At 42.2% G+C, this 22,114-nt stretch overlaps 1 protein-coding gene across 2 annotated transcripts; it reads right to left on the reverse strand.

Annotated features, from left to right (window-relative positions):
* Positions 1-1,566: 1,566 nt before the first annotated feature.
* On the reverse strand, positions 1,567-7,836 carry TARDBP (TAR DNA binding protein). Of its 2 annotated transcripts, none has more exons than XM_063436878.1 (6): positions 7,685-7,836; positions 6,097-6,346; positions 4,643-4,806; positions 4,413-4,553; positions 3,675-3,842; positions 1,567-3,278 (listed from the first exon to the last, which is right to left on the reverse strand). In XM_063436878.1, the coding sequence occupies exons 2-6, from the start codon at positions 6,335-6,337 to the stop codon at positions 2,754-2,756; spliced, it is 1,239 nt and encodes a 412-aa protein (XP_063292948.1). In that variant the 5' UTR covers positions 6,338-6,346; positions 7,685-7,836; the 3' UTR covers positions 1,567-2,753. The 2 variants fall into 2 exon arrangements, with proteins under 2 accessions (XP_063292948.1, XP_063292947.1); XM_063436877.1 differs by having other exon boundaries at positions 3,675-3,845.
* Between the last annotated feature and the right edge of the window lie 14,278 nt (positions 7,837-22,114).

The following is a 22,114-nucleotide window of genomic DNA, read 5'->3' on the forward strand; positions in this document are numbered from 1 at the left end:
ATTGCAGGATGGCAGGTGGAGCACTGCCTCTGCGGACATCTGTGCTGAAAGTAAAGAGGTTTTGAACCCTTTATTTACCTTTGAGGGGGGATGAGAGTGCACTATAATATCCCTTTTAACATTGCATGGCATCCTATAATTACATTTATCCCGTTAATTCTGTTCTGTATTCCAACATATGCTCTTACCTTTCCTGTAATGCAGAAAATCAGGATAGATTTCAAAATTCTGTGTTTGATCAGTGTTGTAGCAGAAGCCATAAGAACATTTAGCATAGATACACAAGCATAGTGTAAAGGAGATCTCCAAAATAGAAGAACCACTTCAAGATGCTGTAGTAGTTAGTTGTACCATTTTATAATGGTTTGAGTTCTTACCTGGGGCCAGCCACACGAGCCCTACTTCTACTACAGCTGGCATAGCTAGAAGCTCCTGCTTACGAGTTTGAATTCACACTCCAGGGCCCTCCACAGCCAAGTCCGTTTCAGTTAGAGAGTTTGTAATAGGAGTATTTGAAGGAGCAGAAACTCAGATCTCATGAGATTTTTAGTAAAGGGTAGATTAGTATTTAAAGGGACACTATAGTCACCTAAACAACTTTAGCCTAATGAAGCAGTTTTGGTGTATAGAACATGCCCCTGCAGCCTCACTGCTCAATCCTCTGCCATTTAGGAGTTAAATCCCTTTGTTTATGAACCCTAGTCACACCTCCCTGCATGTGACTTGCACAGCCTTCCATAAACACTTCCTGTAAAGAGAGCCCTATTTAGGCTTTTATTGCAAGTTCTGTTTAAGATTCTCTTATCCCCTGCTATGTTAATAGCTTGCTAGACCCAGCAAGAGCCTCCAATATGTGATTACAGTTCAATTTAGAGATTGAGATACAATTATTTAAGGTAAATTACATCTGTTTGAAAGTGAAACCAGTTTGTTTTTCATGCAGGCTCTGTCAATCATAGCCAGGGGAGGTGTGGCTAAGGCTGCATAAACAAAAACAAAGTGATTTAACTCCTAAATGACAGTGAAATTGCAGGGGAATGATCTATACACTAAAACTGCTTTATTTAGCTTAAGTAATTTAGGTGATTATAGTGTTCCTTTAATCATCCTTTCAAATCTAAACTGTTTTACCAGCATGAATTAATGACACTTTGCAAACTCTAATAGTTTTAGGACTTCCAATTGAAAGGGGACATTTATGGTTAACTATCCAGCCTGTCAAACAGTGTGGCTCATGTAAGACAGGCAGTTGGGAAAGTGAGAAGCTATAGCAGTGGTGTACAAAAAGCAAGTTACAACTTTTTTAAATTCATAGAGATTTCACAAGATCCCTTGCCTACCTTTTCCAGTCCTTTCTGAAGAGTTCCCTCATTAGAGCAAAGCCTTCTTAGCCGTATGTCTGTTCTATCCAGTATGCCAATTACTTATTGTAAAATATCCCCATTCTATAATTGTACAACGCTGCAGAGTAGGTGGCACTAAACAAGTGCCAATAAGCAAAATGTTTAAGTTTCTAAATCAGAGCGGTCCAAAGAAAGATTGTAGTCAATTGCAGTCAGAAACACATTTCATTAAATTGTTTTATTTAAGAATATCCTACATTGACAAGTCTTGTAAAAAGCATCCAAACACAGAACACATGACTGCAGCAAACAGCATTCTTGTAGTTACTTACAGACCAAAACATCCCCAACACTCTTGGGAAACAGGAGAGTTTCAAAATCACTCTAAAGCGTGCTCACCACCCACCCCCATCAAATGCGGTTTCACATTGACTCACATTTCAATAACAGAAAAAAATGCACACATCATACAGCATTCACAGCAGTATACATTTCAAGGAGAGGGAAAAGATGTTTCAAAAACTAGTTTCAAACAATTCAATTGCTTTAGGCAGAAAAGCCTCAGTCTTCCAAATGAACCAAAGTCTTTTGAATGCAAGAAACATTCGTACGTTACTTGCTCCCACTGCTCTCTTAACACTCTCACCATTGCCACTGGATTGAGAGACACATCTCGCCAAATTTTTAAAAAATATCCATAATGCACCACCAGGTCTCTGCACGCGCTCGTTTTCTCGCTCATTCGCAAGCCTCTCATTCCTTGGAAACACCAATCCCACAGTTCAAACAGCTTTCTGGTTCCACCTCACAGCCGTGCGTTCAAAGCGCTGGTACGACTTCCATCAAATAAAGTAGCGGATAAAAATGGATCACCCACCGTCTTAAGACTCATCGTGTGCAGCTTGAAGACGTCTTGATGGAAAAGCATGTAGGTAAAAGTGATCCAGGGCAGGACACTAACAGCACCACTTAAGTGCATTTTCCAGAGAGACATGGTGAGGAGCAGAGATATCAGTTGAAGCAATGAACACATTGAGGAAAGGAAGACTGTCCTAAACAAAACCTGGGATGCCATTTACATTGATTAAAGAGATGTAAAAAAAAACAAAAACGAGGGCTTATGTAAAACATTGGGTAATGTCAGCTTATGGTTAGTGGTTTCCTTCAACATGCAGAGTTCAGTCAATGAGAGGTTTCAAACACTAAATACAAAACTTATAATCAGGATTCCAAATAATTACAAAAAGAAACATCTTCCAGGACACCCAGCTGAACACTGCATGCTAAAAAAAAACCCTTTCAAATAGAAAACCAAAAGGAAAGGTTCTGTAAATGCATTTTACAATATACTTACCATGACATTGGGAAATGTTTACCAGTCATACAATACATTTTAGCACCTCTTAATCTCTACATGCCCCAACCAGAAGATTTGGATTCCATACTCGAACTAAACCCACCATTAAACCCACTGCCGGACCCAGCATTAGGAGAACCCCAACCAATTGCACCTGAATTTGATCCGTATGAATTGTTTGCAGACCCACCAAAGCTCTGTGGTTGTTCTCTTTGCTGATTGCCTTGGCCCTGCCCACTACCTGGAGGACCAGATTGGTTCTGCTGACTGGCCAACATCCCCATCATCCCCCAGCTACTCTGCAGAGCTGCTTGGGCAGCTGCCATCATTGCTGGGTTAATGCTAAATGCCCCAAAATTCATCCCACCACCCCCACCCATGTTTCCACCTTGGTTATTTCCAAGGGGTCCACCACTGGGCCTTGCACTGGGGTAGCCCTGATTGCCAAATCCTGGCCCAGGAAATCTTCCTCCGCCTCTCTCTAGCTGCCTATTACTGTTGTGCTTGGGTTCTGCGGTAGATACATGTACGCTGACTCCTTTAATTATCAAGTCTTCTCCACAAAGTGATTGAGCAACCTAAAGGAAGAAAACAAAAATGTTTAATACATGGGGCTTTAATATCCCTTAGAATAGAATTTGTTTTCTTAAAGTGCTGGGGAAGAACAGTGGTACATAGACAGGAGGAGGATCGTATTGACACATTTGACCAATTACAGTCCAATACAGCTTCTATTGCCTGCACAGCAAGGGGGCACAGAAAGATGAGAACAAGTCTTATAAAGTACTAAAAGCTCATTAATTACTGCCCCCTACTAAAATGAAAAATGTGTTTGCAGAAGTCAATTATAGCATTAACAAAACAAAAAGGTGCCAAGTAAAAATATACCACACACCCCGAGGTGGGGACAACACACAACACTGAAGCTACAATTTACTTCATATACTACTGCCTGCATCCAATCAATCTCTTACCTGATCATCAGCAAATGTAACAAACGCAAATGCTCTGAAGGGCTTGGGAATAAAGACATCCACCACTTCACCATACTGGGTAAAGAACTGACGCAGCTCATCGGCACTCATATCCTCTGTGCAACGTCCAACGAACACCTTCCGGCTCCGCATGGGTTCATCAGGACTCTGCTATTGTGAAACAAAGGGGAAAAAATTCCTTAGATTTTTTTGAATGATAGCGGAGTAAAAATAGAAGCTGGATTACCTATTGTACTTTGTAACATTAATACAAGTTTAGATCTTGGTAAAATGTACACTGGACTAAATCAGTGAGAAGTGTTCTGTTCAATAATATGCATAAACTGTAAACTGCAGAAAAACCGCCAGTTTTTGTGCTTTTAAGGGTCACAAGAGTCAGCAAAAGAAATCCAGTTTAACTGCAGGAAGAAGCCATGGATTTTCAGCAAAGATTTTAGGCAACATGGAAAACATTTTAAAGGGATTCTTTCCATGACCCGTTATTAGCACTGATTGACATTGGTAACATATTCTGGGTGCAGTTTGTGTAGTTATACAAGCCTCTTTATTAGCCAAAATAGTCCTACTCTTCATCAAGCAGCAGGAGAGACTTATTAACAAGCAAAGGACAAAGTCATAAGCATATCGCCAGTGCCGATGAGGGAGACAATTTAACAGCGCTCATAGGACACTCCACATTTGGCAAGTACAGCTATGAAACAGACAGGTTAGTAGTACCTTTGAGTTTGGCAATTTGCAGTCACACCATCGACCATCAATCATATGACGCTGAGACATTACTTTCACTTGTGTTTCATATTCTGTAAATCTGACGAAGCCAAAACCTTTTGAATGTCCAGTCTTGGTATCTTTTTTTACCTTCAAAAACATAATGATAGAGTAAGTCTAGAGATCCAAGTATTGAGAATCTGTGTAGAATCATAAAATGTATTGTAATAAGATATAACCTGGACCATGATGACTTCACCGAATGTGCTGAAATAGTCTTTCAGATCCTGTTCTGTAGTTTTCCATGGCAATCCCAAAACAATTAAATCTGATGTTTTTGTAACCGCACGTTTGATCTTCACAGCAGAAGATGCATCTGCTTCGTCCATTTTTCTCTTGTTATCTGAAGACAAAGGGGGTTTAATAGCAAGCAGCTTAAATATGCAAAACAAGCAACTATAACGTTGTTTATGGGGCATTAAATTGATTATAAAGAATAACTATTATACTATATGCACCAAAACCAACTTAATGAAGCAGAGTTTTGGTGTATTGATCATGTCCATGCAGTCTCACTTCTATGCCATTTAGGTTTTAACTCACTATTTATGCAGCCCTATCCACACCCACCTGCTAGTGACTTAAAAAATGCTAACATGTAAGCTTCCTTTATTGCACCACCTGTTTAATTCAGAATTTCTTATTACCGGATTTCTAAATAGCCGTGTGTGATTAAAGTTTAATTTACAGAGCAGGAGATAGAAACATTTAAAGTAAGTTAACATCTGATTAAAAATAACATTTTATGAAGGCTGTGGTGTGAATCACAGCCAGGGGAGATGTGGCTATGGCTACATGGACAGAAACAAGAGTGATTTAACTCAATGGAAGAGAATTGAGCAGCGAGACTGTACACCCAAACTGCTCCAGTTGTTTTGATGCCTATAATATCTTTAAGTGACAGATTGCAGGGTTTAGAAAACAAAAAAAGGAATATATATTTGTTCTGCTGCCCCAAAGAAGTGACATTAGGTTTCTTCTAAATGCCACAGGATAGCTGGGAAAGCACACTATGAACTTAGTGCCACTGTAGACACTATTAATTTCACATTTAATGTATTATAGTACCTGGAGTCATTGGACCATCCCTCCAGTGTTAAACCATTTTCAGGCAGTTGAATAGTGAATGAGGTTCCCTAGCTACCTGTACCCCACCTCCACTGGAGGCATGACAAACTTAGATATTATACAGTTCTAGTCATAAAGATTCACACTTGCAATGGCACCGGTAGGGTAAATGTGATCAGCCACTCAGCAAATTACTTTGCTCACTGCTGCTCAGACTAATACCTCCTCAATAACACAAGTAGCACAGAGGAGATAGGTAGCTGGGAACTCTTGTTTAGCATTAAAAAGTAAATGTTTAACGCTGGATTGAAAGACAGCACAATAATCTAGACAATATATCCACTTCATCAATATGAAGCAGTTGTGGTGCATACAGTGCCCCAGTAAAGGAGCACTACAAATATTTCAGCCTAGTGCTTCACAACTAAAACCTAGCCTCTACGTGAAGAGAATATCCTATATACCGACAAATGCCAGTTATCCTTCCAAATTAAAATGGAATTTGAGTTACACACAAAAGAATGTTTAACAAATGGTCCGAACACCCTGAGGCAAAAGCACTCACCTTTAGGATAATTGACAACATATATTAGGTTGCCCCAGCCACTCTCAGGGGCATGAAGGATGCCTTCCACTAGCCGAACACCACGCATACACTGATTCACTGGGTTTCTGTACCTCAGACCACAGGCCCCAGGAAACTGGGCAGTAACTGTGGAAAGGAGGACAGTTCCATCATCTTCCGATGGTATTTCCATTGGCTCTTCATTCTCATCCTCCGCAACCCTGATATATTCCATCTCCATGGCTGCACACTGAAATTAGAAGCCAGGTTAGAGCAGGAGCAAACATCACACAAATTTCAATTCTATGTTGCTTACACAAAACAGAACTGTAGCATTTTACACCACTTCAACTTCCTGATACCAGGAGAGCTCACCATAAAAAAAATAAAGTAAAACCTTAAATTTCAGCTGTAAATGTACTTACTGCAATTAACAATGGATCAGTAATGTCAAAGTAGATTATTTTTTATTATTCCTTGCCCCCAAAACCTCTTGCCAAAAAGAAAAAAAAAAAAATTGTAATTCGACTTAAAGCTTAAATTTACAATTCCAAGGCAATTCAGGCTTGGACCCAGCACTGGATAATTTAAGATACCGGGCTAAATCTCAGAATTATTCACACTTGCCTGAGTGATGGAACAGAAGCTTGTAAATGAAGAGTACTACAGAACTGGATCCAGGTGTGAAATGAGGTTCCCAGTGATGGGCTATATTGGGTATTTCGGGTACGGCCCAGTAATAGGCAATATTGGGTAGTTCAGGCCTGGTGCAGTGATGGACGAGGGCCCAGTAATAGGCAATATTGGGTATTTCTGGCCTGGTGCAGTGATGGACAATGAGGGCCCAGTAATAGGCAATATCGGGTATTTCAGGCCTGGTGCAGTGATGGACAATGAGGGCCCAGTAATAGGCAATATTCGGTAGTTCAGGCCTGGTGCAGTGATGGACAATGAGGGTCCAGTAATAGGCAATATTGGGTATCTCAGGCCTGGTGCAGTGATGGACAATGAGGGCCCAGTAATAGGCAATATTGGGTATTTCAGGCCTGGTGCAGTGATGGACAATGAGGGCCCAGTAATAGGCAATATTGGGTATTTCTGGCCTGGTGCAGTGATGGACAATGAGGGCCCAGTAATAGGCAATATTGGGTATTTCAGGCCTGGTGCAGTGATGGACAATGAGGGCCCAGTAATAGGCAATATTGGGTATTTCTGGCCTGGTGCAGTGATTGGTAATATTGGACAATTCAGGCCCAGTGACATACAACGAGGGCGCAGTAGTGGGTAATTCAGGTACCCGGTAACGGGTAATTCATACAGTGAGGCCCGGTATTTATTAATCGAGGCCGGTATTAGACAGTGCGGCCTACTAGGCCCGGTATCAGTAATTGAGGCCCGATGTTAATGGCGGCCCGGTAAGTGATAGTGAGGCCTACTAAGCCAGGTATTAATTCAGGCCCGGTTTTAATGGCGGCCCGGTATCAGTAATGCGAGGGCCCGGTATCAGTAATGGCGGCCCGGTATTAATGTGAGGCCTACTAGGCCCGGACACGCGGTCTGGCAGTGATCTCCCGCCGCAGTCACTCACCTCTTGTTCGGGTAGGTTATCGATGAAATCCACGGTGGAGCAGTTCGGTGACCGAAGCGGGGGGAGCTGGGAGAATTCTGGTTCCGTTTGGGCCGCTGGTTCTGTCCGCGCTGAGACCTGCCGCTCCCGCTCTCTGCACTTCACAAAATGGCGGCCGCTTCTTCCTCTCAGCGACTCATCAAGGCCTGGGCGATACCACTACAGCCGGGGGAGGGGGGAGAACGCGATAATGGCCGCCAGAACCCGGGGTTCTGCTCACTGGGAATCACCGAGATGGTCTAATAATAAACCTGCCTCACATTCACACAGAACGTGTGGAACCCACAGCACTGCGAGCGCAATACTGAGTAATGGGACAGGCGAAACCATAAACCGCCCCCCTCGGCGCGGAGATGGTAGCGGCCGGGTCTGAGCATGCGCAGAGAGCTGAGCACGTGGTTCGCTCACACAAAGGCCGCGCAGGCCTCATTCACAGTCACCAAGTCGGCCCCCGGGGGCCTAAATCACCCACAATGCTCAGTGCTACACAATCCCTGCTCTATGGGCCCCTGCCATTCTAAACCAGAGTCCAAATAAATATTTATTACCACAATAAATAAAATATCCTGCTTTATATATAAATATCCTGCTTTATATTATTACCACAATAAATAAAATATCCTGCTTTATATTATTACCACAATAAATAAAATATCCTGCTTTATATATAAATATCCTGCTTTATATTATTACCACAATATATAAATATCCTGCTTTATATTATTACCACAATATGCAGCTTCCTGGTTTATGTTATTTCCTAATATACAGCTTCCTGGTTTATGTTATTTCCTAATATACAGCTTCCTGGTTTATGTTATTTCCTAATATACAGCTTCCTGGTTAATGTTATTTCCTAATATACAGCATCCTGGTTTATGTTATTTCCTAATATGCAGCTTCCTGGTTAATGTTATTTCCTAATATACAGCTTCCTGGTTTATGTTATTTCCTAATATACAGCTTCCTGGTTAATGTTATTTCCTAATATACAGCTTCCTGGTTTATGTTATTTCCTATTATACAGCTTCCTGGTTTATGTTATTTCCCCCAATATGCAGCTTCCTGGTTTATGTTATTTCCTAATATACAGCTTCCTGGTTTATGTTATTTCCTAATATGCAGCTTCCTGGTTAATGTTATTTCCTAATATACAGCATCCTGGTTTATGTTATTTCCTAATATGCAGCTTCCTGGTTAATGTTATTTCCTAATATACAGCTTCCTGGTTTATGTTATTTCCTAATATACAGCTTCCTGGTTAATGTTATTTCCTAATATACAGCTTCCTGGTTTATGTTATTTCCTAATATGCAGCTTCCTGGTTAATGTTATTTCCTAATATACAGCATCCTGGTTTATGTTATTTCCTAATATGCAGCTTCCTGGTTTATGTTATTTCCTAATATGCAGCTTCCTGGTTAATGTTATTGCCTAATATGCAGCTTCCTGGTTTATGTTATTACCACAATATGCAGCTTCCTGGTTAATGTTATTTCCTAATATACAGCATCCTGGTTTATGTTATTTCCTAATATACAGCTTCCTGGTTAATGTTATTTCCTAATATACAGCTTCCTGGTTTATGTTATTTCCTAATATGCAGCTTCCTGGTTAATGTTATTTCCTAATATACAGCTTCCTGGTTTATGTTATTTCCTAATATACAGCTTCCTGGTTAATGTTATTTCCTAATATACAGCTTCCTGGTTTATGTTATTTCCTAATATACAGCTTCCTGGTTAATGTTATTTCCTAATATGCAGCTTCCTGGTTAATGTTATTTCCTAATATACAGCATCCTGGTTAATGTTATTTCCTAATATGCAGCTTCCTGGTTAATGTTATTTCCTAATATACAGCATCCTGGTTTATGTTATTTCCTAATATGCAGCTTCCTGGTTTATGTTATTTCCTAATATGCAGCTTCCTGGTTAATGTTATTTCCTAATATACAGCTTCCTGGTTAATGTTATTTCCTAATATACAGCTTCCTGGTTTATGTTATTTCCTAATATACAGCTTCCTGGTTAATGTTATTTCCTAATATACAGCTTCCTGGTTAATGTTATTTCCTAATATGCAGCTTCCTGGTTAATGTTATTTCCTAATATACAGCTTCCTGGTTTATGTTATTTCCTAATATACAGCTTCCTGGTTTATGTTATTTCCTAATATACAGCTTCCTGGTTAATGTTATTTCCTAATATACAGCTTCCTGGTTTATGTTATTTCCCCCAATATGCAGCTTCCTGGTTTATGTTATTACCACAATATGCAGCTTCCTGGTTAATGTTATTTCCTAATATACAGCATCCTGGTTTATGTTATTTCCTAATATACAGCTTCCTGGTTTATGTTATTTCCTAATATACAGCTTCCTGGTTAATGTTATTGCCTAATATGCAGCTTCCTGGTTTATGTTATTACCACAATATGCAGCTTCCTGGTTTATGTTATTTCCCCAATATACAGCTTCCTGGTTTATGTTATTTCCCCCAATATGCAGCTTCCTGGTTTATGTTATTTTCCCCAATATACAGCTTCCTGGTTAATGTTATTTCCTAATATACAGCTTCCTGGTTTATGTTATTACCACAATATGCAGCTTCCTGGTTTATGTTATTTCCCCCAATATGCAGCTTCCTGGTTTATGTTATTACCACAATATGCAGCTTCCTGGTTTATGTTATTTTCCCCAATATACAGCTTCCTGGTTTATGTTATTTTCCCCAATATACAGCTTCCTGGTTTATGTTATTTCCCCCAATATGCAGCTTCCTGGTTTATGTTATTACCACAATATGCAGCTTCCTGGTTTATGTTATTTTCCCCAATATACAGCTTCCTGGTTTATGTTATTTCCCCCAATATGCAGCTTCCTGGTTTATGTTATTACCACAATATGCAGCTTCCTGGTTTATGTTATTTTCCCCAATATACAGCTTCCTGGTTTATGTTATTTCCCCCAATATGCAGCTTCCTGGTTTATGTTATTTTCCCCAATATACAGCTTCCTGGTTTATGTTATTTTCCCCAATATGCAGCTTCCTGGTTTATGTTATTTTCCCCAATATACAGCTTCCTGGTTTATGTTATTTCCCCCAATATGCAGCTTCCTGGTTTATGTTATTTCCCCCAATATACAGCTTCCTGGTTAATGTTATTTCCTAATATACAGCTTCCTGGTTTATGTTATTACCACAATATGCAGCTTCCTGGTTTATGTTATTTCCCCCAATATGCAGCTTCCTGGTTTATGTTATTACCACAATATGCAGCTTCCTGGTTTATGTTATTTTCCCCAATATACAGCTTCCTGGTTTATGTTATTTCCCCCAATATGCAGCTTCCTGGTTTATGTTATTACCACAATATGCAGCTTCCTGGTTTATGTTATTTTCCCCAATATACAGCTTCCTGGTTTATGTTATTTCCCCCAATATGCAGCTTCCTGGTTTATGTTATTACCACAATATGCAGCTTCCTGGTTTATGTTATTTTCCCCAATATACAGCTTCCTGGTTTATGTTATTTCCCCCAATATGCAGCTTCCTGGTTTATGTTATTTTCCCCAATATACAGCTTCCTGGTTTATGTTATTTCCCCCAATATGCAGCTTCCTGGTTTATGTTATTTTCCCCAATATACAGCTTCCTGGTTTATGTTATTTCCCCCAATATGCAGCTTCCTGGTTTATGTTATTTCCCCCAATATACAGCTTCCTGGTTAATGTTATTTCCTAATATACAGCTTCCTGGTTTATGTTATTACCACAATATGCAGCTTCCTGGTTTATGTTATTTCCCCCAATATGCAGCTTCCTGGTTTATGTTATTACCACAATATGCAGCTTCCTGGTTTATGTTATTTTCCCCAATATACAGCTTCCTGGTTTATGTTATTTCCCCCAATATGCAGCTTCCTGGTTTATGTTATTACCACAATATGCAGCTTCCTGGTTTATGTTATTTTCCCCAATATACAGCTTCCTGGTTTATGTTATTTCCCCCAATATGCAGCTTCCTGGTTTATGTTATTACCACAATATGCAGCTTCCTGGTTTATGTTATTTTCCCCAATATACAGCTTCCTGGTTTATGTTATTTCCCCCAATATGCAGCTTCCTGGTTTATGTTATTTTCCCCAATATACAGCTTCCTGGTTTATGTTATTTCCCCCAATATGCAGCTTCCTGGTTTATGTTATTACCACAATATGCAGCTTCCTGGTTTATGTTATTTTCCCCAATATACAGCTTCCTGGTTTATGTTATTTCCCCCAATATGCAGCTTCCTGGTTTATGTTATTTTCCCCAATATACAGCTTCCTGGTTTATGTTATTTTCCCCAATATGCAGCTTCCTGGTTTATGTTATTTTCCCCAATATACAGCTTCCTGGTTTATGTTATTTCCCCCAATATGCAGCTTCCTGGTTTATGTTATTTCCCCCAATATACAGCTTCCTGGTTAATGTTATTTCCTAATATACAGCTTCCTGGTTTATGTTATTACCACAATATGCAGCTTCCTGGTTTATGTTATTTCCCCCAATATGCAGCTTCCTGGTTTATGTTATTACCACAATATGCAGCTTCCTGGTTTATGTTATTTTCCCCAATATACAGCTTCCTGGTTTATGTTATTTCCCCCAATATGCAGCTTCCTGGTTTATGTTATTACCACAATATGCAGCTTCCTGGTTTATGTTATTTTCCCCAATATACAGCTTCCTGGTTTATGTTATTTCCCCCAATATGCAGCTTCCTGGTTTATGTTATTACCACAATATGCAGCTTCCTGGTTTATGTTATTTTCCCCAATATACAGCTTCCTGGTTTATGTTATTTCCCCCAATATGCAGCTTCCTGGTTTATGTTATTTTCCCCAATATACAGCTTCCTGGTTTATGTTATTTCCCCCAATATGCAGCTTCCTGGTTTATGTTATTTTCCCCAATATACAGCTTCCTGGTTTATGTTATTTCCCCCAATATGCAGCTTCCTGGTTTATGTTATTTCCCCCAATATACAGCTTCCTGGTTAATGTTATTTCCTAATATACAGCTTCCTGGTTTATGTTATTACCACAATATGCAGCTTCCTGGTTTATGTTATTTCCCCCAATATGCAGCTTCCTGGTTTATGTTATTACCACAATATGCAGCTTCCTGGTTTATGTTATTTTCCCCAATATACAGCTTCCTGGTTTATGTTATTTCCCCCAATATGCAGCTTCCTGGTTTATGTTATTACCACAATATGCAGCTTCCTGGTTTATGTTATTTTCCCCAATATGCAGCTTCCTGGTTTATGTTATTACCACAATATGCAGCTTCCTGGTTTATGTTATTTTCCCCAATATGCAGCTTCCTGGTTTATGTTATTTTCCCCAATATACAGCTTCCTGGTTTATGTTATTTCCCCCAATATGCAGCTTCCTGGTTTATGTTATTACCACAATATGCAGCTTCCTGGTTTATGTTATTTTCCCCAATATACAGCTTCCTGGTTTATGTTATTTCCCCCAATATGCAGCTTCCTGGTTTATGTTATTACCACAATATGCAGCTTCCTGGTTTATGTTATTTTCCCTCTCCTGGGTAATACATGTCCCATTTTACTGAGATTAGTGGGAGTTACACTCCAGGAAGGCACTGTATTCATCTAATGTTTTTCTCAGCCTGACAAAGGCCCTGTCGTGGGCCGAAACGTTGTTTGTGATTCTGCTTCAATAAATCTGCCCAGTGGATTGAACTTGAGTACATGGACCATCATTACTTTTTTGCAAATTGTTTTATCTACGGCAGGGTTCTCCAAACGTTGCTCAACTATGACTACCTTGGGATGGGGTGGGAGGAATAAGAACTGAAGATGCAGTCAGAACACAAATAGCAGCATTATAAGGGCAAGGTGCAAACGTGACCACAAACTCTTCAATATGCAAAGTCGTGCACCGTGCAGTATAGCACTATATGTGCTGCTGACCTTAAACATGCCACTGTAGTACCTATACTAAAATAAACATCCCTCGACCCATCCACCCTCTCTAACTACCGTCCCATATCCTTGCTCCCTTTTTCCTCAAAGCTTCTGGAAAGACTTGTCTTTACCCATGTGTCTCATTTCCTCAATTCCAACTCTCTCCTTGACCCCCTTCAATCCGGCTTCCGCCCTTTCCACTCTACAGAGACTGCCCTTATCAAAGTTACTAACGACCTAATCGCAGCTAAATCCAAAGGCCACTACTCCATACTAATTCTTCTTGACCTCTCAGCGGCCTTTGACACCGTTGATCAGTGGCGTACACACAACCCATGGGGCCCCGGTGCGAAAACTGATCCGTGGGCCCCCCCCCCGCGCTTGCGCTTACTCTGCGCGGGCTGGGGCCGCAACACATGGCGGCGGGCACCTGGTCGCAGGGCTGCGACCACGTTATGTACGCCAGTGCATGCATAAACACATACACTTAAAGGACCACTACAGACACCCAGATCACATCAGCTCAATTAAGTGGTCTGGGTGCCAGGTCTCTCTAGTTTTAACCCTGCAGCTGAAAACATAGCAGTTTCAGAGAAACTGCTATGTTTCACTGAGGGTTAATCCATCTCTAGTGGCTGTCTCATTGACAGCCGCTAGAGGATTTTCTGCGTTTCTCACTGTGAAAATCACAGTGAGAAGACGCTGAACGTCCATAGGAAAGCATTGAGTAATGCTTTCCTATGGGCGGTTTGAATGCGCGCGTGGCTCTTGCCACGCATGCGCATTCGGAGCTGAGAAGCGGATCGGGGCGGAGAGATCCCCAGCGCCAAGGGAGTCCGGCGCTGGAGAAAGGTAAGTGCTTAAGACACACACGCACACATTAACTGACAGACACACACTCAGTGACAAACATACATACACACTCACTAACAGACGCACACAGACACACACTCTAACACTAACACGCACACTCCAACACACACACTAACACACACACACTCTAATACTAACACACACACACTCTAACACTAACACGCACACACACTAACACACACACACTCTAATACTAACACACACACACTCTAACACTAAGACAAACACTCTAACACACGCTCACACACACACTAACACAAACACACACACACACTCACTAACATACACTCACACACACACACTCACTAACATACACTCACACACACACTAACACACACTCACTAACACACACTCACTAACATACACTCACACACACACTAACACACACACACACACTCACTAACACACACTCACTAACATACACTCACACTAACATACACTCTCACACACACACACACACACACACACACTCTCACACACACACACACTAACATACACTCACACACACACACTCACACACTAACTAACATACACTAACACACTCACACACACACTAACACACACTCACACTAACACACACTCACACTAACATACACTCACACTAACATACACTCACACTAACACACACACACACTAACACACACACACTAACGAACATACACTAACACACTCACTAGCACACACTCACTAACATACACTCACACACACACTAACATACACTAACACTCGCACACACTCACACTAACATACACTCACACTAACATACACTCACACTAACACACACACACACTAACACACACTCACACACACACACTAACGAACATACACTAACACACTCGCGTACTGATGCCGGAGCCGGAAGATGACGTCATCTTCCGGCTCCGGTTTCAGTGCGTTGCGCGAGGGAGCTGAAGAGGGAGCACTCATGGGGAGAGTGCTCCCTCGCGCGCCCGCCAGCCTGACTGCCCGCCGGGTGTAAGCAGGGCCAGCCTCGGGGGGCCCGGAGGTGGCCGGCTACTGGGCCCCCCAGGAGAAGAGGCTGGCCCAGTGAGTACATACCTGGGTCGCAGGGCGGCCGGGCCCCCTGGTGGGCCGGGCCCGGTCGCAGCCGCGACCCCTGCGACCCCGGTATGTACGCCACTGCCGTTGATCATGCTCTCCTTCTTCAAACTCTTCAATCGCTTGGTCTCTGTGACTCTGTCCTCTCGTGGTTTTCCTCTTATCTCTCCCAACGCTCATTCAGTGTCTCATTTTTTAATGATACCTCCTCCCCTTGCCCTGTTTCGGTTGGAGTCCCCCAAGGCTCCGTCCTTGGTCCCCTTCTATTTTCTCTTTATACTGCCTCTCTTGGCAAACTTATTAACTCTTTTGGATTCCACTACCACCTGTACGCTGATGACACCCAGCTATATCTCTCATCCCTGGACCTCTCCCCTGCCGTCCTGCAACGTGTCACTGCTTGCCTTTCTTCCATCTCTGACTGGATGTCCTCCCGCTTTCTGAAACTCAATCTCTCAAAAACTGAGCTCCTTGTCTTTCCTCCTCCTAATACTGATCCTCCTCTTTCGCTCTCCCTTCAAGTTTGTGGTACCAACATCAGTCCATCCTTGCAAGCGCGCTGTTTTGGCGTCATACTTGACTCTGGTCTCACCTTTGAGCCTCACATCCATCATGTTGCCAAATCCTGTAGATTCCATCTTAAAAACATAGCCCGCATCCGCCACTTTCTTGCACCAGATACTACCAAGGAGTTTGTCCATGCTCTAGTAATTTCCCGCATGGATTATTGTAACCCTTTCCTGATTGGTCTTCCCAAAAGCCGTACTGAACCCCTACAGTCCGTAATGAACGCTGCTGCTAGACTGATTTTCCTCTCTAGTCGTTTCTCTCACACCTCACCCCTCTGCCAGTCCTTACATTGGCTTCCTGTATGCTAGAGGAGTCAATGCAAGGTACTAATTCACACCTATAAAGCACTGAACAACTCTAGCCCCTCTTATATCTCCTCACAGATCCATAGGTATGTCCCTTCTCGGTCTCTCCGCTCTGCCCGTGACCACCTCCTGTCCGTTGTCCGCACTCGTACGGCCAACTCGCGCTTGCAGGACTTCTCGCGGGCGGCTCCCTTCCTATGGAATAGCCTGCCTACCGCCATCAGACTCTCCCCTAGTCTTGCATCTTTTAAGAAGTGCCTTAAAACCCATCTCTTTAGGAAAGCTTATGGCCTCCAAGACTAACCCCTACCTCACATACCTGTCTCTTGCCCTCTCCTAAAGGGCAGCCCACCTTATTTGATTGCAAATTCCTGTCCTAATGTGTTTTACACCCCACCTCCTATAGAATGTAAGCACGTTTGAGCAGGGTCCTCTTCAACCTATTGTTCCTGTAAGTTTATTTGTAATTGTCCTATTTATAGTTAAATCCTCTCTCATAATATTGTAAAGCGCTACGGAATCTGTTGGCGCTATATAAATGGCAATAATAATAATGTCAAAAACATGTTTTCTGGGCTAACAGAATTCAGGCATCACTGGACTAACATATGTACGCAAATGTTTATTACGCCTCGTCTCAAGATTTATATTCTATGATTACCACCTGTTTAGAAAAGAAGAAGCCACCTAAATGGATAAAGGGACACTCCAACAATTATAGCAACTCCCTTGCAAGAAGGCCCCCCCCCCATCCATGGGCGTCCGCAGGAATTTGTCTGGGGGGGGGGGGGCATAATTGTAATGACATCTATGCTTGGTCCCTTTTTGACAGTGTCATGAAAGGGAAGGGACATAGTGATTATCACATAAAGCCAGGGTGAATAGCGTTTTCACAACTATGGTGTCAGGAATACATATTTGCATTCCTGACACTATAGTGTTCCTTTAAGCAAACTAAATGAACATTCTGGTCACCATAACAACTTCATCTAAATGAAAATGCTATGATGCCAGGAAGCCCCTGGGTGCTCCCTTTCCTTTAAGGGGTTAAACTGCTCTCAAATGGTTTAACCCCAAAGGCTTCCTCCAGCTCCAGATCTCCAGGTCGCTCAGTGGTATTCGGCTTCTGAAACGGAGCGTTAGGAAGTGCAGATTGACGTCAGGCATGGGTGCTGCAGATTGGCTAGAATGGTCAGCTGACGCTCTAAGCAAATCGCTAGTTCCCGATTCATAAAAATGTTTTCCTTTTTTATGAATGGGGAGCTACTGATTGGCTTAGAGTGCCAGCTGACCCTCTAGCCAATCAGCGGCACCCCTGCCCAGCGGCACTTTGTGCTTCCTGACACTCAGTAAATAAAAGTGAACACATTAACACTGATATGTTTTTTACCTGGGGAGATGAGAAGGTCCAAAGTTTCCCTGCCAGGCCCAGGTACCAAAACCTTATGATGTGGTGTCCAGAATGAAGTGCTCCAATCTCATTTTCTTCTCCTTCATTTGACACAGTCTTCTTTTTCTTCTGAGGCTCCTTCTGCTCCTTTACCTTTCTGCTTATTTTGCGCCCTTCTGATCCCTTCCTTCTCCTTGCAGACCTTTCCTTCTCCTTGCTGCCTCTTCCTACTCCTTGCTGACCCCTCTTGCAGACCCTTCCTGCTTTTTGCAGACAATTCCTGCTTCTTTCTGCCCCTTCCAGCCTCTTGCTGACCCTTTCTGTTCCATCTCCTACTTTACCTTTGTGCTGCTTCTGATTCTTTCTGCCTCTTCCTGCTCCTTTCTGCCCCTTCCTGCTTTTTGCTGCCCCATCTTGCTCCTTGCTGCCCCTTCCTGCTTCTTGCTGCCTCTCCCTACTCCTTGCTGACCCCTCTTGCTCCTTGCAGACCCTTCCTGCTCCTTGCTGCCTCTTCCTGCTTCTTGCTGCCTCTCCCTACTCCTTGCTGACCCCTCTTGCTCCTTGCAGACCCTTCCTGCTCCTTGCTGCCTCTTCCTACTCCTCGCTGACCCCTCTTGCTCCTTGCAGACCCTTCCTGCTCCTTGCTGCCTCTTCCTACTCCTTGCAGACCCTTCCTGCTCCTTGCAGACCCTTCCTGCTTCTTGCTGCCTCTTCCTACTCCTTGCTGACCCCTCTTGCTCCTTGCAGACCCTTCCTGCTCCTTGCTGCCTCTTCCTGCTTCTTGCTGCCTCTTCCTACTCCTTGCTGACCCCTCTTGCTCCTTGCAGACCCTTCCTCCTCCTTGCTGCCTCTTCCTACTCCTTGCTGACCCCTCTTGCTTCTTGCAGACCCCTCCTGCCCCTTGCTCAGGGGTCAAGTCCTGGGGAAAAAAGTGTGGGAACTCACCCAAGATTCCGCCTCCCCCCCCCCTAAAAAAAAAAAATTACACTCCTATGCATATAGTGCAGTGCAGGATGTGTATAATGAATGTAGTGTGTTTGTAGTGAGTGCAGTATGTATAATGAATGTAGTGTGTTTGTAGTGAGTGCAGTGTGTATAATAAATTTAGTGTGTTTGTAGTGAGTGCAGTGTGTATAATGAATGTAGTGTGTTTGTAGTGAGTGCAGAGTGTGTATAATGAATGTAGTGTGTTTGTTGTGAGTGCAGTGTGTGTATAATGAATGTAGTGTGTTTGTAGTAAGTGTAGAGTGTGTATAATGAATGTAGTGTGTTTGTAGTAAGTGTAGAGTGTGTATAATGAATGTAGTGTGTTTGTAGTGAGTGCGGATTGTGTATAATAAATGTAGTGTGTTTGTGGTGAGAGCAGAGTGTGTATAATGAAGTGTTTGTAGTGAGTGCAGTGTGTATAATAAATGTAGTGTGTTTGTAGTGAGTGCAGAATGTGTATAATGAATGTATTGTGTGTGTAGTGAGTGCAGTGTGTATAATGAATATAGTGTGTAGTGAGTGCAAAGTGTGTATAGTGAATGTAGTGTGTTTGTAGTGAGTGCAGAGTGTGTATAATGAATGTAGTGTGTTTGTAGTGAGTGCAGAGTGTGTATAATGAATGTAGTGTGTTTGTAGTGAGTGCAGAGTGTGTATAATGAATGCAGTGTGTTTGTAGTGAGTGCAGAGTGTGTATAATGAATGTAGTGTGTTTGTAGTGAGTGCAAAGTGTGTATAATGAATGTAGTGTGTGTAGTGAATGCAGTGTGTATAATGAATGTAGTGTGTAGTGAGTGCAAAGTGTGTATAGTGAATGTAGTGTGTTTGTAGTGAGTGCAAAGTGTGTATAGTGAATGTAGTGTGTTTGTAGTGAGTGCAGAGTATGTATAATGAATGTAGTGTGTTTGTAGTGAGTGCAGAGTGTGTATAATGAATGCAGTGTGTTTGTAGTGAGTGCAGAGTGTGTATAATGAATGTAGTGTGTTTGTAGTGAGTGCATAGTGTTTTTAATGAATGCAGTGTGTTTCTAGTGAGTACAGAGTGTGTATAATGAATGCAGTGTGTTTGTAGTGAGTGTAGAGTGTTTTTTTAGTGAGTGCAGTGTGAATAATAAATGTAGTGTGTTTGTAGTGAGTGCAGAGTGTGTATAATGAATGCAGTGTATTTGTAGTGAGTGCAAAGTGTGTATAATGAATGCAGTGTGTTTGTAGTGAGTGCAGAGTGTGTATAATGAATGTAGTGTGTGTAGTGAATGTAGTGTGTATAATGAATGTAGTGTGTAGTGAGTGCAAAGTGTGTATAGTGAATGTAGTGTGTTTGTAGTGAGTGCAGAGTGTGTATAATGAATGTAGTGTGTTTGTAGTGAGTGCAGAGTGTGTATAATGAATGTAGTGTGTTTGTAGTGAGTGCAGAGTGTGTATAATGAATGTAGTGTGTTTGTAGTGAGTGCATAGTGTGTTTAATGAATGCAGTGTGTTTCTAGTGAGTACAGAGTGTGTATAATGAATGCAGTGTGTTTGTAGTGAGTGTAGAGTGTTTTTTAGTGAGTGCAGTGTGAATAATAAATGTAGTGTGTTTGTAGTGAGTGCAGAGTGTGTATAATGAATGCAGTGTATTTGTAGTGAGTGCAAAGTGTGTATAATGAATGCAGTGTGTTTGTAGTGAGTGCAGAGTGTGTATAATGAATGCAGTGTATGTAGTGTGTTTGTAGTGAATGCAGAGTGTGTATAGTGAATGCAGAGTGTGTATAGTGAATGTAGTGTGTAGTGAATGCAGAGTGTGTATAATGAATGCAGTGTATGTAGTTTGTTTGTAGCGAATGCAGAGTGTGTATAGTGAATGTAGTGTGCAGTGAGTGCAGAGTGTGTATAATGAATGCAGAGTCTATATAATGAATGCAGAGTGTGTATAGTGAATGTAGTGTGTTTGTAGTGAGTGCAGAGTGTGTATAATGAATGCAGTGTGTATAATGAATGCAGTGTATGTAGTGTGTGTGTATAATGAATGCAGAGTGTGTATAGTGAATGTAGTGTGTGTAGTGAGTGCAGTGTGTACAGTGAATTTAGTGTGTTTGTAATGAGTGTATATAATGAATGTAGTGTGTTTGTAGTAAGTGCAGATTGTGTATAATGGATGCAGTGTGTGTGTGCTGGATTATGTGTGTGTGTGTGTGTGCTGGATGATTGTGTGTGTGTGCTGGATGAAGTGTGTGTTGGTGTGTGTGTGTGCTTAATGAAGTGTGTGTGTGTGTGAGCTGGATGAAGTGTGTGTGTGTGTGCACTGGATGATGTGTGTGTGTGTGTGCGCTGGATGATGTGTGTGTGTGCTGGATGAAGTGTGTGTGTGCTGGATGAAGTTTGTGTGTGCTGGATGAAGTGTGTGTGTGCTGGATGAAGTGTGTGTGTGTGCTGGATGAAGTGTGTGTGTGCTGGATGATGTATGTGTGTGTGTGTGTGTGTGTGTGTGTGGGCTATGATGTGTGTGTGTGCTGGATGATGTGTGTGTGTGTGTGTGTGCTGGATGATGTGTGTGTGTGTGTGTGTGTGCTGAATGATGTGTGTGTGTGCGCTGGATGATGTGTGTGTGTGTGTGTGTGCTGGATGATGTGTGTGTGTGCTGGATTATGTGTGTGTGTGTGCTGGATGATGTGTGTGTGTGCTGGATGATGTGTGTGTGCTGGATGATGTGTGTGTGTGTGCTGGATGATGTGTGTGTGTGCTGGATTATGTGTGTGTGCTGGATTATGTGTGTGTGTGTGCTGGATGATGTGTGTGTGTACTGGATTATGTGTGTGTGTGCTGGATGATGTGTGTGTGTGCTGGATTATGTGTGTGTGTGTGCTGGATTATGTGTGTGCTGGATTATGTGTGTGTGTGTGCTGGATGATGCGTGTGTGTGCTGGATTATGTGTGTGTGTGTGCTGGATTATGTGTGTGTGTGTGTGTGTGCTGGATTATTTGTGTGTGTGCTGGATTATGTGTGTGTGTGTGCTGGATTATGTGTGTGTGTGCTGGATTATGTGTGTGTGTGCTGGATTATGTGTGTGCTGGATTATGTGTGTGTGTGTGCTGGATTATGTGTGTGTGTGTGCTGGATTATGTGTGTGTGTGTGCTGGATTATGTGTGTGTGTGCTGGATTATGTGTGTGTGTGTGTGTGCTGGATTATGTGTGTGTGTGCTGGATTATGTGTGTGTGTGTGCTGGATTATGTGTGTGTGTGCTGGATTAT

This window comes from Pelobates fuscus, chromosome 11 (genome assembly GCF_036172605.1).
Source record: "Pelobates fuscus isolate aPelFus1 chromosome 11, aPelFus1.pri, whole genome shotgun sequence".
Taxonomy (NCBI): Eukaryota; Metazoa; Chordata; class Amphibia; order Anura; family Pelobatidae; genus Pelobates; species Pelobates fuscus.

Bases quoted from the DNA above. Each gene is read 5' to 3' on its own strand.
- TARDBP (XM_063436877.1), bottom strand. From the start codon at position 6,337: ATGGAGATGGAATATATCAGGGTTGCGGAGGATGAGAATGAAGAGCCA. The intron at 4,807-6,096 runs GTGAGTGCTTTT...CTTTGTCTTCAG, and splicing joins TGTTGTCAATTATCCTAAAG to ATAACAAGAGAAAAATGGAC. The intron at 3,846-4,412 runs GTACTACTAACC...GTTTCACAATAG, and splicing joins GCAAATTGCCAAACTCAAAG to CAGAGTCCTGATGAACCCAT.